At 39.3% G+C, this 14,099-nt stretch overlaps 1 protein-coding gene across 2 annotated transcripts in view; it reads left to right on the top strand.

Annotated features, from left to right (window-relative positions):
• The window catches only part of Pgbd1 (piggyBac transposable element derived 1), a 39,244-nt gene that overhangs the window by 19,462 nt on the left and 5,683 nt on the right, over positions 1 to 14,099 (top strand). For both annotated transcript variants that reach the window (XM_047558107.1, XM_047558106.1), the window contains exons 3-8: positions 3,655 to 4,349; positions 7,130 to 7,599; positions 8,853 to 8,988; positions 9,957 to 10,045; positions 12,927 to 13,050; positions 14,035 to 14,092. In XM_047558107.1, coding sequence (XP_047414063.1) covers positions 7,204 to 7,599; positions 8,853 to 8,988; positions 9,957 to 10,045; positions 12,927 to 13,050; positions 14,035 to 14,092 — 803 coding nt within the window. In that variant the 5' untranslated portion in view covers positions 3,655 to 4,349; positions 7,130 to 7,203. The remainder of the gene's footprint in view (positions 1 to 3,654; positions 4,350 to 7,129; positions 7,600 to 8,852; positions 8,989 to 9,956; positions 10,046 to 12,926; positions 13,051 to 14,034; positions 14,093 to 14,099) is intronic.

Here is a 14,099-nt window from a genome sequence, read left to right as displayed (position 1 = left end):
ACCCCTGAGTTCAACCCCAGTATCACCAAAAAAAAAAAAAAAAAAAAAAGCAAAATATAGAAAAAACTTTTAAAATAAGCCAGAGACCTAAACATACACCTTACTAAAGAAGATACACAGATGGCAACTAAGCATATGAAAAGGTGATCCATTTCATATATACTTAGGGAAATGAAAATTAAAGCAATAAAATATCGCTATGCCCATATTAAAATGTACAATATCCAGAACATTGACCATACTACATACTGGTGTGGATGTGGAGCAATAGCAACTCTCATTCATTGTTGGTAGAAATGCAAAATTATACAACCAATTTGGAAGACAGTTTGGTAGTTTTTTACAAAAGTAAATGTGGTTTTATTGTGTGATTGAGGTAGGATAGGAGGAATAGAAGGTATAAAGGAGACCTATAGGAAGAAGAAGGAAATAAAATTTTACTTCAGATGTTCTGCATATTTTTCCAGGTCTGTCTCTTCCAAGTCTGTTACTCCCAAATTTCTGGGAAATCTGTAAATCTACCTCTACACTGTTAATTAACACCCCAATAGATTAAGCAAAATATGATATGATATCATTAGGAATTCATAATTTGGGGAACTTTACAGTGCTATCTACTGAACAGATAAGATCATGTTATGTGAGGATTCTATGATTGAGCAGATTACCAGAAACCATCTTGAGATCGCCAGACTGATATTCCTACACAGCTTCCTGAAAAAGATAGATAGTAAAACAGGCAGACGCTTATGAAAATGGGCCCCCCAAAAGAGGCTTCTCTAAAAGAGGCTACTGCATGAAATTAACCTGTATAAACATTCCAACCAACTGCTTTGTCCTAGGGGTAGGAGGACAGACTGAGTAAAAGCCTGTAGCTTTTTTTTTTTTTTTTTTTTTAAGCCTGTAGCTTTTTAACTCAAGAGCTAACCAATCAGAATGTTTCAGGCTGAACCAATAGCCTTGGCACTTTTCCAAAATCTGATTAGCATAGATATTGATCAATGCCTCTACCCTTACAAACTAGTACACTTAATTGGCAACCTGCTCTCAGGTGGCATCTTGCCCAGCAAGAGCTCTGCTTCCTTTCTTCTCATTTAAATAAATCATACTCCTTTCAATCTCATCTTCCATTTCTGATAATAATCCAGAAAAAAGTCACAGGTATCTGGGGTCTCCTGCAACACTGAAGCAGCAGAGGCTGAAAATTCCATTTCATACTCATGCCTCCCCAAGTTTCCTTTAAAAGACGAGCTTGGAACTCCCAAAACATCTCTCACTCTTGATATGACCCACATTCTCCCTTGAGTGTATATTCCTTGCTTAGCACCAAAGGTATCTCTTGAGATTGTCACTATTCTCCCTTGAATATGTATCTGCTTTCCTAAATAAGCCTCTATCTATGCTTCTCACTAGTACATGCTGAAATTCTTTTTCATCATGTATTCCAAGAACCCCACTGCTCCTGAGTCAAGTTCCCCTTTTTCTCCTGGAACTCCTCAAACACTTCTTCAGATGTATCTCTTCTGTGACATGATCATCCTCCTTGGTGTTTACTCAGAGGAGTGGAAAACTTGTGTTCACACAAAAACCTGCACACAGATGTTTATGGCAGCATATTCACAATTGCCAAAACTTAGAAGAAAAGTTAGATGGCTGTTAGTAGGTTAATGGATAATTAAAGGTCCTGTTTTTAAAAGATGTTTTATGTTTTTACTGTTGGATTAAACATCCTTTTACATGTTGATTTGGTACTGGAGTCTTAGTCAGAGGCATGACTCTGGGATCCAATAAATCAGATCTGGCAACATACACCAAAAATTGAACAGGAAAGATAATGTTGAAAAGCATGAAAGGAGCTCTAAACAGTGTGGTTACACTAGGAAGACAAGGGAATTCATGTGCTTATTCTTGTATTCAAAGGGCTGACGATGAATTTGAAGTTTTATAGAAAGGGGAATGAAGGCAAGAATTGGGGGATTTGCAGAGCTGGAAGTTGTTCACAGTCACAAAAGCAGAGTGTGTTGATCAGGTATGGTCTGTCCATCATTATCTCAGGATTGGTCAGGTTGGGCCTTGTCCCAGACCAAAAGTTGCTGTTCCATGGCAGGGAAGGGGACTTTGACTCATCACAAGATGAACAAGACCTTGTTCCTAGAGAGCAAAGCAGATGAATGCAGAATGGAAGCAGAGATGCCAAGTCTTTAATCCTGCTTTTAGCCACCCATGAATATTTGCAAGCAAAAGTGAAGAGTCTCTCACTGAGCTATATTTCTAGCCCTTTTTAATTTTGATTTTGAGACAGGGTCTCACTAAGTTACCCAAGTAGGCCTCAAACTTACCTCCTGCCTCAGCCTCCTTGCTGGAAATACAGGGATGGACCATTGCAATCAGCTAGTCTCCTTTTAATCTGAAATCCCTTAAAAATTAAATAGGGAACTACAAAAAAGTGTAAATGTATATGCCCTTTGATCATTTCACTGTGTAGCATTATCCAATAAATATACTCATAAAAGAATGTAAAGCTATTGAATGGTATTCCTTATAGCATTGCTTATAAAGAAAAAATTTAACCTACAGACATCAACAGGGATGTTATGATACATCCATACAACAGAATACAATTTAACCATTAAAAAAAAAGTAGATAAGATGACCAAGCTATCTTAGTTGAAAAAAGCTAAGGTGCAAAATTACATTATGTTATCATAAGTGTTCTAAAAGATATATACACATTTATTTACTATAAACAAAATGTTTGTTGAGTGCTACTATATAGTAAGTAGTGTCCTAGGATGATATGCCAAAAAATTGATAAAGACAGATACCATTAACCATGAGTATTGAGACACTTCATTTTATAGTCTTCATGTAACTTGAGTTTTCATTGTGCACATGCAATCTGTATACTTAAAACTGTTTTAGTTTGTTCCATTTACCAAATTATAATTGTTTATTGCTGAGCATAATTCCAGCAACTTGGGAGGCTGTGGCAGGAGGATCACTAATTTGAGGCCAGCCTGGGCAATTTAGCAAGACCCTGTCTCTAAATAAATAAATGAAGAGCTGGGGATGTGGCTCAGTGGTAGAGCTCCCCTGGTTTAACCCCTAGTATTGGAGGGGAAAAAAATAAAATAAAAAATATTTATTGATCTCCCCACCAGCCTTGCCTGTGAGAACGACAAGAATATATTTAGGACTTTGCTCTTACCATACCATTGGGTTTTTGTTTGGTTTTGTACTGAGGATTGAACCCAGGGGAGCTCTAAACCCAGGGAAGCTCTACTGCTGAGGTACGTCCGCAGTCTTTTATAAGTTATTTTTGAACTTGAGATCCAATTGTCAGGGGAGTTTGTGTTATTCCTCCCATCCCAACTCCCGCACTCTTTGGTGCCAGGGATAGAACACAGGGGAGCTTTACCACTGAGTTACAGTCCTAGTCCTTTTTGCCAACAGGGTCTCAAATCGCTGAGGCTGGCCTTGAACTTGCAATCCTCTTGCCTTAGCCTTCCGAGTCGCAGGGATTACCACAGCGCCCGGCTACCGTTGGTTTGTTTTTTGTTTTTGCTTATTTGTTGCTTTTTTGTACCGGGTATTGAACTCGGGGGCCCTCAACCACTGAGCCACCTACCCAGCCCTATTTTGTATTTTATTTAGAGACAAGATCTCACCGAGTTGCTTAGCGCCTCTTTATTGCTGAGGCTGGCTTTGAACTCGCGATGCTCCTGCCTCAGTCTCCCGAGCCTGGGATTACAGGCTTGCGCTACCGCGCCGGTCCGTTGGCTTTTAATTGAAAAGATTTGCATAAATGCAAATTTGTACGCGAGAACCATCGGGAAGAGCCCCAAGTCTGGGATCGAAGAAAGAAGCCTGTGCAGGGCTGTAGCTGGAAACCAGGAGCACCAGAGAGACGAGGCGACGCTCCTAGAGAGGCACGGAGCCGGCCGGAAGCCGCTCAAAGCGGCGAGAGGAAATCACCCGGCTGGCATCTCTGGCTGCAGGAAGTGCCCCTCAGCCTCCGGCCCGGATAAAGGAAACACCGCAGAGATTTACCCGCCCAACTTGACTCCCTGGCAGGGGTCTGTGGAAACCAACCAGCGTTTCCCGACTATAGAGGCCCGGGCCTTCTTTTTCTCGTGGGAACTCTTCGCGAGGTCGGCCAAGTCTTTGTTGCGCACTTTCCCTGAACTTTTAGAGACACTTATTGAGTGCCTACTGTGTGCCAGGCGCTGTGCTAGTTGCTGGCATGCACTCTTAATAGACTGCATTTTGGGTCCATCGGAGAGCCCTGGCTACAGGCATCAGGAACATCCACGTACGTTCATCAAGAACCCACATTTGTCAAATACCAGGTACGTACTGGGCTCCTAGGGTCTATGCAAAGATAAACCCCTGTCCTCAAGGTGCAGGGCTGATGATGGGGTGATCTGTAATACAAGATGGAGAAAGAGGGTGGTGGGTGCAGTTGTTTCCATGGCTCCATCGCCACCTGTGTTTCTTAGTGGACAAAACAGTTTTCCCCTCTGTATGTGGGATTTAAGGATGTACACAGAAAGTTTTATGCATGTACATAAGAGGTGGCATTTGCGCGAGGCCTTGGTAATTTGCCTTAGAAAGATTATGGTACTTGCTGTAAAGTACAAACTAGGTGGAAAATTTTTGAATAAATATCATTGCAGTGACATGAGGAATTTGGGTAGACCATAGTTTTCTTGAAGATAGGGATTGTCTTTAATTCCAGACTGAGCTTTATGCCTGGGAAATAATGAGGTGTTCAGGAAATTGAGTGACAAGCAAATGAGTAAACCCTGATAAAGCTCAGGTTCCTGGGAGTTTAAATTTAGTTCAAGGAGGGGTATTTGTAACTTGTTCCCCCTTTTGGAAATGTGTAAGAGCAACAAACTTTTTTTTCCTGCTTTCACACCCCAATAATCAATACAAGTAACTTCTGTGAATTCAAATGATGTTGGAATTTCTCTCCGTCAGCAAGCAAGCAATTAATTCTGTGTAGGACATCAACTAGGTGCCCCCCTCTAATTCAATTCATTGCTGACACTGTCAGATCTCAACTGTTGAGAACTCAGTCCACCAATACTGCCCCCTACTCCCAGTGTGAATTGTAGTCCCCAGGTTATTTTAACTGGACTTCTGAAATCATCTAGAAGTCAGGGTTCATACAGTCCCTTCTCTTGAGTTCACAGAACTCAGGAAAGTACATGCTTATTGGTATATTATAAAGGATTTTACAAAGGATACAGATGAAGAGTTGCATAGGGTTAAGTGTGGGAAAAGGAGCATGAAGCTTCCATACCCTCCCAAAACTTCCACATGTCCAGTTATGTGGAAGCTTCATGAACTCTGTCCTTTTGGGGTTTTATAGAGGCTTCATTGCATGGGCACATTTGATTAAATAAGTATTCATTGGTGATCACCTTAGCTTTCAGCTCCTCTCCCCTCCCTTGATGTTGGGGAAGGAACTGAAAGTCTCAACCTTCTTAATTCTGCCTTGTACTTTTGGGTGACCAGCTTCCATTCTGAAGCCACCTAGGGGCTTCCAGCCATCAGTCATTAATGTACAAAAAGAAACTTATTACTTTGAAGATTCCAAGGATATTTAGAAGTTGTATGCCAGGAAATAGGAATAAATACCAAATAAATGTTCCACAGTACCATAAGAGGTGAGTTGAATGTTGTTAGAATTGTGCTTTAGGAAATAGTAATCCAAAGATGGGAGGTCAAGCAGGAATACCACTCCAAAATGATAGAAATAATGAATGAAAATGATAATAAAGGATAAAGGAAGGAGGCATTTTGTATAAAGAATTAACTGGACTCAGAGAGATTATTTATAAGGATTATTTATAAGGGATTTTTTTATGCATGTAAAATGGTGACACCAATAGAAAGGAGAAATGCAGAGTGCAGGTTTGAAGGGGTCTCTGGTTTGGGATGTTTAAATTATGGTGCAGGAAAAGCCTACAGCTGGAGGCATCCTGCTGGCCATTTCAAGATGTGGGTCTACAGTGTGAAATGCAGGTTGGAGCCAGACAAAGATTTGAGTGTTCTTGGAACAGAGACATATACCGAAATTGAGATCATGGCTGGAGAAAGCGAGGAGACAGGAAAAAGGAACTTAATGCGTGTCTACTGTTATCTATTGTACAAAAAATAAACTAAAACCCTAAACTTAATGGCTAAAAACAATTTCTCAGGATTCTGTTGGTAGACTGCCACTTCTGCTAATTTCACTTGGAGTTACTCGTGTACTTACATTCAGCTGGTGAACTATCTGGGCAGTAGGCCTAACTAAGCTACCTGGGCTTTAGCTTTGGAGCCTTGGTTCTCTTCCATCTTAACCTCTTAATGGTTATTTTCAGCTCCCTTACAGCATGGCATTATCATGGTAGCATGCCAAGAGCTATAGAGGCACTTCTTCTTACAGTGCCTTATCTGCCATATTCCATTAGTCAAGTCATAGATCAGCACAGATTCAAGACAAAGAAAAAGATTCCACTTCATGAGGAGAAGAGTGGAAAAATCTCATTACAGAAGGTATTTGGGGATAGGAGATTTTGGAAACATTCTGTTACTGCACTTTAAGTGACGTATTCTGCCAGACAAGGTAATACACACTTGTAATCCTAGCTGCTTCAGGAGGATCACAAGTTCCAGGTCAGCCTTGGCAACTTAAACCCTGTCTCACAATAAAAAAATTAAAAGAACTGGGGATGGAGCTCAGTGTTGGAGGGCCTATGGGTTCAAACCCCAGTACCACAAAAGGAAGAAAATAAGAAAAAGAACAAAATGGAGTACTCAGTACATACATGGAAATGACCTTTGACATTGCATTATATGTCCACAATGCTAGCCATCTGGCTCCTCCATGGACAAAATTATCCCTTTTTCCCAGCTGAAATGTAAGCTGCTCCAGGGTTTATTATTCATAACCCTTCTTCCTCATATTCTACATCCCTTACGTCTGGGTTCAAGACATACTTCTTATTCATTTCACTTGTAATAGAAGCAAGCAAGCTCAGCTTTTGAGAATGACCTACAATGGGAACAAAGTACGTTGCATAAGGTTTTGAATCTCATGTAACTTGTATGTTTCTGATCAATTCTTATACTTTAGATGTATATTTGGGAAACAATATTTGAAGCATAGTCCTCAGCCAAAAAGGCCTTTCTCTAGCTACAAATCCCAACATGTACGAAGCTTTACCGGGTTCTGCTCCTGAAAATGAAGACAGCCTTGTGAAAGTAAAGGTGGAAGATCCCACTTGGGAGCAAGTGTACAACACACAGGAGGGCAGCTCCTGCACTCAGGAATTTTGTCGCCTGAGATTCCGGCAGTTCTGTTACCAGGAGGCTCCTGGGCCCCGGGAGGCTCTGACCCAACTTCGAGAACTTTGCCAACAATGGTTGAGGCCAGAGATGCATACCAAAGAGCAAATTTTGGAAGTGCTGGTACTGGAGCAGTTCTTGACCATCCTTCCCAAGGAACTGCAGGCCTGGATGCAGATGTATCCTCTGCAGAGTGGGGAGGAGGCAGTGGCAATGCTAGAGAATCTAACCTCTGGACATGGAGACACAGGACAGCAGGTGAGAAGATAATGTGTGTGGTGATGTGGGAAAAGAAGTGATGTATATGAATCTATTAATTTTTTTAACTTTGTTTTTAAATAATTTAAAAGCTACAGAATGATTGGGAGAATAGTAAAGAGAACTCCTGTATACTCTTCACCCAGGTACACCAGTTGTTAATACTTATTTCATGATGTACCACATCCTACCTCATACTCTTGTGCAAGTGAACACTCTCTTTGTATGTGTGTATTCATACAAAGACACACTTTTTTCCCTGAACCATTTGAGAGTTAATTGCAAACATTATACCCCTGTACCTCTAAACACATCAATATATGTTCATTGTCTTGTACAACCAGAATACAATTACAAAGGTTAGGGAAATTACATAAAATTGTTATGATACTATCATATAACCCTAGTACTTGTTCACATTTTGCCACAATATCCCAATAGTGTTCTTTATGGCCATAAGAACCCTTTGATCCAGACCATAAGCCAACAAGCATCAAATATTACATTTATTTATTAAAATATATTTACATATTTTAGTTGTGTATGGACACAATGACTTTTATTTTTATATGGTGCTAAGGATTGAACCCAGTGCCTCACATGTGCTAGGCAAGTGCTTTATCACCAAGCTGCAACTCCACCCCCCACGTACTACATTTAGGTGTTGTGTCTCTCTATCTTCATGAATCTGCTCAGTCTTTGTCATGACATGGATAATCTTGAAAGGTAAAGGCAGTTTTTTGGGAAGATTTCCCTCAGTTTCTGTTTGTCTTCCATTTTCTCCTGATTAGATCCAGATTGCACTTAGGCTAGAATATCTTCCCCCCAGGATAATGCTTTGTCTGCCATTTCAGGAGGCTGTAATGGTTTATCCCAATACTGATGTTATGGTGGTGCCTAACAGATTTCTTTACTAGAAAGTTACCATCTTACCCTTCATAATTACTAAATAATGTGTAGAAGACATTTTGAGACAATGTACATAATCCTAGTTCTTATTAAACATTCACCTAACAAGTCTTTTTTGTTTTGTTTTTCTTGGCAGGAATCCTTTGCTTGTCTTGTCTGCCTTTCTTCTATTCTGTACCCTAGATACTGAATAGAACCTGACTCTAAGCATGCAGTTCTTATTTAACACTTGTTGCTTCTTCAAGGGATTAAACAGGGCTTATTCTCTGCTCTTTTGGAGAAGTCTGTAACTGCTGTTCAGTTTCCACCAAAACACTTTTTTAAGGTGAATCTTTTGTTTCCAGGCCTCTTTCTACATTCAGGGACAAGACATGCACCTAGTTATGACACAGTATCAAGAAGCCTCTTTGGAGTGTCAGCCCCTGCCTGGGGTAACCACCCTGACATGTGAACCTTCTCAGCTCCCCCAAGAAGTGAGTGGTGAGTGGTGAGTTTAGTAAAGACTGAAAGCAGGCCACTGATAGGTGCATGGTCTCCTTAATAAAAACTTGATTATCTGTACCCTCAAGTTTTTGTTTTTTGTTTTTCATGTATATTATTAACTGATTACCACAAACTTCTTAACCTTTGGTGAATGTGGTTAGAATATGTAAAATCTAGTCTCAGGAAATTTCCACTATGCAATATATTATTGTTAACTGTAATCACTGTGCTGTATATTAGGTTTTCAGAATTTGCTAATTTAGCCAGGTACAGTGGTACTCATCTATAATTCCAGCAACTCAGGAGGCTGAGACAAGAGGATCTCAAATTTGAGGCCAACCTGGGCAAGTAAGTAAGGCTCTAAGCAACCTGGCAAGACTCTGTCTCAGAATAAAAAATTTAAAATCAACAAGACTATTATGTAATTCATTGGTACAGTGCTCCTGGGTTCAGTCCCCAGGACCAAAAAATATATATGTGTGTATGATTTGCCCAGGGTCAACAGAGGAAGAGCCACTTCTAAAATTTAAGGCTTCTTATCTTTAACCAGTATACCTTCTCTATGATAACTCTGTATTCTACATTTCTAAATCTGTACCATCACCCCCCAAAAAAAGATCAGAAGTTTTCAAGAATAGGTTGTAATGGATATTGTGCCTCCCACCTGAGCAGTCATCACCAGCTTCTTTCTCCCCTCTATTTTCATATGTGATTTTAACTTTCATTTGTGAAAATGCATTACTGTAAACCACCTTATGAATTCATAAATCTCATTCACTTTGGGGGTGGGAGATCCTGACGTTTTAGAATTTTAGAATTCGTTTACAATGTCCTGCCCTAGACAGTAAGGTTTACATCTTAGTTTGGATATTTAATAAAAATAGAAGGTTTGGAGGCTAGATCCTAAACAGAGGACACTCTTTCAGACCATTGCATTTCAGGACTTTTATCTCCTTTCTTTACAGGGTTTACTCCCCAGGGACCAGCCCTTTTCCAAGAAGAAAGTTCCAGAAATAAGGCCACAGCTCCTGAGTTTAACCCACCCAGGTTCCAGGTGAGCAAGGTGCCTGGGCTTTGGAACCTCAGTAGTGACCCTCCTTTTCTCCTCAACCTGTTCTTTACCTTTCTCTTGGCCCACACTCCTCCTCAGATGGCATATTTTCTTGAGGTCATTTTATCACAGAATGTCATAGGCCATGTGCTCAATAATCTAAGAAGTTCATGTTGATTACATTCTACTACCTCATTTTATACTGTGTTGAGAAAGTACATCCAAATCTCAAGATTTGAGGGGTTTCAGAAAGCCCCTCTGCTCTTTTAATGCTGATCAACTGATAACTTGTCTTTGGAATCTCTTGCTTTTCTCCTCAGCATGAGAACAAGGACGCTTTTTCACATTCCTTTGTAGTCCCAGTGCTCAGCTCATATCCAATTAATATTTGGTGATGATAACAGAAATTTTGTATATGCAAAATAAAACTTCACATCATCTTCACAAAATGAACTGCTTTTTTTCTTTTTAGTGTCTCAGTGGTTCATTTGTTTTCCTAGTTATTTAGTCTTTAAAAAATTACATGTTTCCCGTTTAAGTCCTCTTACACACTGCTGGTACATCAGTTTTCTCAAGACACCATCTTCATGAAATCCTTTCTCCGCTCAGTCCTTTTCTGTGAGTTCTTATTGTTCTCAATAAGAACTGTTCTTAATAAGTACTTTGTTTTGTCTTCCTGAAAATAAATGTGTGGATAATAAAATAAATATATAAAATAATGAAATAATAAAAATTTTAAGAAAGCATATGTACATTTTAAATATCAACCCAGTTATGACTGGGCATTGTGGCACATGCCTGTAATCCCACCAACTCAGGATGCTGAGGTGGATATAAGTTCAAGACCAACCTGGACAACTTGTTGAGACCCTGTCTTAATAAAAGGGGCTTGGGGCTGGGGTTGTGGCTTAGTGGTAGAGTGCTTGCCTAGCATGTGTGAGGCACTGGGTTCGATCCTCAGCACCACATATAAATAAACAAACAAGATAAAAGTCCATCCACTACTAAAAAAGAATTTTAAAAAAATAAAATAAATTAAAAAGGGGGGCTGGAGGTATAACTCAGTGGTAGACTGACCCTGGGTTCAATCCCCAGTACCACCACAAAAAAAAAAGTATGGCCTTAAATGTAATATAATGTAAAAAAAGTGATTTTTTTTTGGTAGTCCTAGGATTTGAACCCAGGTTCACTCTACCACTGAACTACATCCCAGCCCCTTCTATTTTTTATTTTGAGACAAGCTATCACTAAGCTACCCAATCTTGCCTTGAATTTAAAATCCTTCTATGTTAGCCTCCCAAATCTCCGTGATTACAGGCAAGCACCGCCACACCTAGTTTTGACAGATTAATTTTAGACTTCTAGTTCCTAGAACTGTAAGAAAAATAATTTCTGTTGTTGTAAGCTATTAAGTTTGTTACAAAAGCCCAAGAAACCAATATAAGTTTCAAGGCAAAGTAGACTGATAAAGAGATCAAAGAAGAGATGTGCTATTTAAATGAAGTAGGTTTTATATTTTTTACTTTATAATTTTTTTTTGGTAGTGGAGATTGAAATCAGGACACTCTACCACTGAGCTATAGCCCCAGTCCTTTTTACTCTTTATTTCAAGGTAGGCTCTCATTGAATTAGCTGAGACTGGTCTCAAACTTGTAATCCTCCTGCATCAGCCTCCCAAGTAGCTTGGATTATAGGTATGTATCACCACACCCCGCCCATGAGATAGGTCTTTAAGTATTAAAATAATTGTTTGCAGTTTGGGATGGAATAGTGATGAGGTATAGAGAAAATATACCTCTGTCTTGAAACCCACCTGTTTGTCAAAACAGGTATTCAGTCTGTGAAAGACTAGAGATGATACCCATTTTCAGGCAAAGGGAAAGTAAGGGTTGAGTAGAAAATGAAACAAAATCAAAAGGTTAGTAAAAAGCATATGGTAGACCTTTGGAAGCAGTGTCAGGTAAATAAAGAAAACCATAGATAACCCCCAAAATAAATAATTACAGTGTATAATTTTTCTAACAGCTGTCTTATGTTTCTGGCTTTGAAATATTTTTAAACAATCTTCATTAATGGAATTGAATGAGATCTCTGCATTTATATTAAGTTCTACATCAATTAAAAGAGTCTTTTCCATTATATATTTGTAATCAGTTTATTTGCATTTTCCCTAAGTGCCATTTTGTATTGAAATGCCTGTCAACTATAATAGAAGATGCTGTTAAAACAGTGAGTAGAACAATTTGAGTCAACTTTTTTTTTTTTTTTTTTTTTGGCAGTACTGGGGATTATTGAACCTAGAAGTACTCAACCATTGAGCAACATTCTCATCCCTTTTTGTTTTTTATTTTGAGACAGGGTCTTGGTAAGTTGTACAGGCTGACCTGGAACTTGTGATCCTTCTGCCTTTGTCTCCACAGTTGCTGTGATTACAGGCATGTGCCACCATGCCCAGCTTACGTCAACTTACATAAAAATATCTTTATTCCATGTAAGCTTCCTTCTCTGAAATATTCTTAAATTACTGTTGGTTTTTTTTAAAATCATCTCATAAAAACTTTCCAGAATTCTTACTCTTCAATGCAGCCAATTTATATCAATTGTAGGTTTGGTTCAACAGGACACCAAAAAGTTCTACAGGATATGTGAATTTTGTTGTACTGTGGGACTATACCATGCATTTCAGGATGGGCATATCCTGTAAATAACATTGTCATGAGCTAGTGTTAGGTATCACTGTTAAAACCAAAAAGTTCTCACAGATTTACCGAATGCCCTGAATGACTGATTCCACTGTTCTGTAGTATGATATTCAACACTTTTCACAACTGGATCCCTTCTCCTTACCATGGTGAAAACTATAAAGGCCACTTTTGCCTTTTAGATGTCAGTGAAGACTGGGGAGGAAGCAGCCCACGCCTTTGCTCCAGCAGAGTGGCCACATCTGAGTCTGGCTCAGAGGAACCTCTGTGAGAACTCAGCTCAAGAAAAGGTTACAAGCCAGATGAGTAAGAACAGGCCTCTGACTGGTCCCCTGTCTGTGCTATCCTTCTCCTGTCCTTTCTCTGACTTGGCCCTTCAGAGTACGTACTATACATCCTTGCCCCGCCTTCCCCTTCTTCTGGCCTCTGCCTACAGGCTTTTCTCAGTCCTTATAATTTTGCATTCTTTGCATTCACATTTCTGCTGCTGCTGCTACTTGCCCAGGTTGATAGTTCTTGTTGTGATCTTCTCTGATTATCTCTCCCTATTCCTTTTATTTTCTCAGTAACTCCTTTACATCTCTTTCTTCCCCATCAAGGATTCCATATCCCTTCATATTTAGAAGGCCCACAGATGCCTCTGCCTGATTCCTCTTTACCTCAGAGGAAGTTCTCTTTACCTGAGATCACTTTTTTCTTTCTTTCTCTTTTGTTTTATTAACTGATAGATGAATCATTTTAACATTTTTATTTTGAAATAATATTTAGGCTACCAACAAGTTGCAAAAGTAGTACTATCCATGTTTTCTTTAAATGTACCTTGCCCTGTTATGCCTTCTCCCCAGTTGGTGTTTGGTGCTCAGGTCAATCTTTCTTATCTTCCCACAGCATGCCACATTTTGTAGTATTGTTGAAACTGGGTATCCTGAAATGCCTGTTGATTTCTTTTTGCTTTTTGAGGGGCAGTACTGGTGATCAAACCTAGAAGTAGTTTACCATTGAGTTACCTCCCCAGCCTTTTTTATTTTCCTTTTTAAGATAGGGTCTCACCAAGTGAGGCTGGCCTTGAACTTATGATTCTCCTGCCTCAGTCTCCCAAGTAGCTAGTATTAATAAGTATATGCCACAACACTAAATCCTATTGATTTTTTTTTGTTTCTTTTAATTTGGAACATCTGTTCCTAGCCAGAGAGATTGCTTTTTCTAAATTCATAGAATACATTATATTAAATAATTAATGTATTATTTTAGCAAAAGTAATTGTAACTAAAGATGGTTTGTTTACTATAGAACAAGACACTTCTGAAGCAATGGGTCAAGGTAGGAAGACTTCAGGAATACCCAACAGGTGAGTG

The sequence above is a fragment of the Sciurus carolinensis genome, chromosome 7 (genome assembly GCF_902686445.1).
Source record: "Sciurus carolinensis chromosome 7, mSciCar1.2, whole genome shotgun sequence".
Classification (NCBI taxonomy): domain Eukaryota; kingdom Metazoa; phylum Chordata; class Mammalia; order Rodentia; family Sciuridae; genus Sciurus; species Sciurus carolinensis.
Note: the sequence above shows the minus strand (reverse complement) of the source record. Positions and strands in the feature narration are given on the sequence as shown.